The following is a 2,274-nucleotide window of genomic DNA, read 5'->3' on the forward strand; positions in this document are numbered from 1 at the left end:
GGCGCCATTCCAATATTCCCAGCAGCCAATCAGAACCGAGAGAAGGCGGTCTCCCCTAGAGAGGGTGGCTTCTAGCTAACCAATCAGATCGCGCGAAACGGCTACACGTTTCTACCGAGCCCTGTGGCTCTTTAAACCCGATATCAGCGACGCTGTTGCGGAGTAACGTCGCGCTTTAGCTCGGGGATACACATCCATAATCGTTATCACTGCGGTTACGCCATGGCGAGCGCTCCAGGAGCCGCGATAGTCGTCGTCGTAGCCCCTGTTCCTCCTCCTTCTAATCCTCCTCGACGCCGCAGCAACGTGCGCCGGAGCCTCTTCGGCGCGGTCGACCACGACGAACTCCAGCGCGAAGTTGACTCGAAGCTCCGCGAGATATCCGAGCGCGACCGCCGCCGCTGGAACTTTGACTTCGCGTCAGGCACGCCGCTGGACGGCGACTACGAGTGGGAGGGAGCGGCGGCCGAGAGGACGCCGGTGTTCTACCAGGAGTCGCTACAGGTGGGGAAAAGGAGGGTTGCACTTGCAGCAGCCGCTACACCTCCGGAACGGGAGAACTCCGCTGCCGGAGGGAGCGACAGAGACGGGAAGCCGAGTGCACGACTCGTTGCAGCTACGACCACGACCCGAATTACAGGTGGGAGAGCGGCAGAGAGATAAGGGAGGATACACGACCCAACGTGTATATATATACGTTTATGTATATAAACGCGTGCATCTGGAAAAAAATACGTGGGTTTTTTTTTTCTTGCAGATTTTTTCGTCAAACGGAGGAGGAAACATGGAGAAGAGCTGAAACGCCGCGGCGCTCTGAACCCCTTCGGCTCGATGCCCTCCGAGCAAACTCCGCGGAAAAGACTTCGATGAAGGTACACGTGGAAATCACATGTACGCTTCGGTTTTGCTTTTAGCGTATTATTATTATTATTATTATTTATTTATTATAATGAAGGATGAGGAGAGCCGCAGTCAGTGTGTGGTGGTTGTGGGAGGAGGAGGAGGACGGGGGGTTGGAAAGAAGGGGTAGGTGTGGGGGCAGGGGGAAGCCGCGCGCGTTGTGGCGGGAAAACACCACCCCCACTACCACACCAATATGGCGGCTTATTTCTTCTCTCTCTTTCATTCTGTACGGAATCTCAGGTCTTAAACACTATGAAACATTTTGGGTCGAGTCTTACAACCTCTCAATGACCTCACATTTTGTTTTTGTTTTTTCCTAGGGATTTCCCCTACCAGAAGCTCTAGAACCCCCTCCCATGGTGAGAAGAATCAAGCGAAGTCCAGAGCAAGGAACGCAGCGCTCAAGAAAACATCACAACGATGAACATGAAGGCCAAACATTTTCTTTTCTCGAACACTTTTTCCGAGTCGATGGTGAGGAGTCGGGCGTGATCTCGCTTCCTGCAAGAAGAAACGAATGTAGCATCTCAAATTGTACATGATTTGTGTTGCTGTTTACTTGAGACTCCCCTTTGGTTTTTTTTTTTTGCGTTTCCTCAATTTTTACGTTTTCCAGTCATTTGCTGATGGAGAGCAGTTTCGTGGCTCGTGAAGGTGTGCTTGATGGTTCGCCTCGCAGCCTGGTGGCGCCACCAATTACGTTTGGTTGCTTCTGTTGAACAGCTGTGATTTTCTTGACCAATGTTGATTATGTTTTGAATGCACGTTTTTCCTGAAATGCGCATCGCAGTCGAGGAAACGGGACAATCGTGTAAATACGCCGATGCACACGAAAGCTTTAACCGACAGGACAACATGCCTTTGTGCTAACTCTATATTTTGTTGTAAATATATACAAAAATATTGTAAACTTTTTTTTTATTTATGCCTTGCTTTTCAGTGTTTCATTCCCCCTGAAATCAGGGCTCCTTGTCATGTTCCTGAGCCATTTTGTCACTTCACTGTCCTGAAATGCTTGTAATATAATGTGAATCAATCAAACGCTTGCGTTTTTGTTTTTCTTTGTTGTGAACATTGGACGCAGGATCGCAAAAAGTGAAGAGTAAAATGGCAGCAAAATAAACTGCAACATTGTACTTAACATTTCCTTTAACAATATTTTTCCTTATTCTTTCTCAAAGTTTTGAGTTTTCCAGCCATATTTTAATAAAATAATCCACAATCGTAAGCAACAACTGGACCCAAAAGCATAAATGTAAACACCAATGTTGTGTATATGCAAAATCTTCATTGCTATTTAGGAACATAAAATACCACATTAACCTAATCTTTGGTCCAACATGCAACCTGTAACGTACCAAAAGTGTCGCG

At 47.6% G+C, this 2,274-nt stretch overlaps 1 protein-coding gene across 1 annotated transcript; it reads left to right on the forward strand.

Annotated features, from left to right (window-relative positions):
* On the forward strand, nucleotides 1–1,944 carry cdkn1cb (cyclin dependent kinase inhibitor 1Cb). The gene is made up of 3 exons (XM_083546537.1): nucleotides 1–640; nucleotides 758–872; nucleotides 1,224–1,944. The coding sequence occupies exons 1-2, from the start codon at nucleotides 223–225 to the stop codon at nucleotides 868–870; spliced, it is 531 nt and encodes a 176-aa protein (XP_083402663.1). The 5' UTR covers nucleotides 1–222; the 3' UTR covers nucleotides 871–872; nucleotides 1,224–1,944.
* Nucleotides 1,945–2,274: the final 330 nt, after the last annotated feature.

This window comes from Silurus aristotelis (genome assembly GCF_946808225.1).
Source record: "Silurus aristotelis genome assembly, chromosome: 7".
In the NCBI taxonomy this organism is placed as follows: Eukaryota; Metazoa; Chordata; class Actinopteri; order Siluriformes; family Siluridae; genus Silurus; species Silurus aristotelis.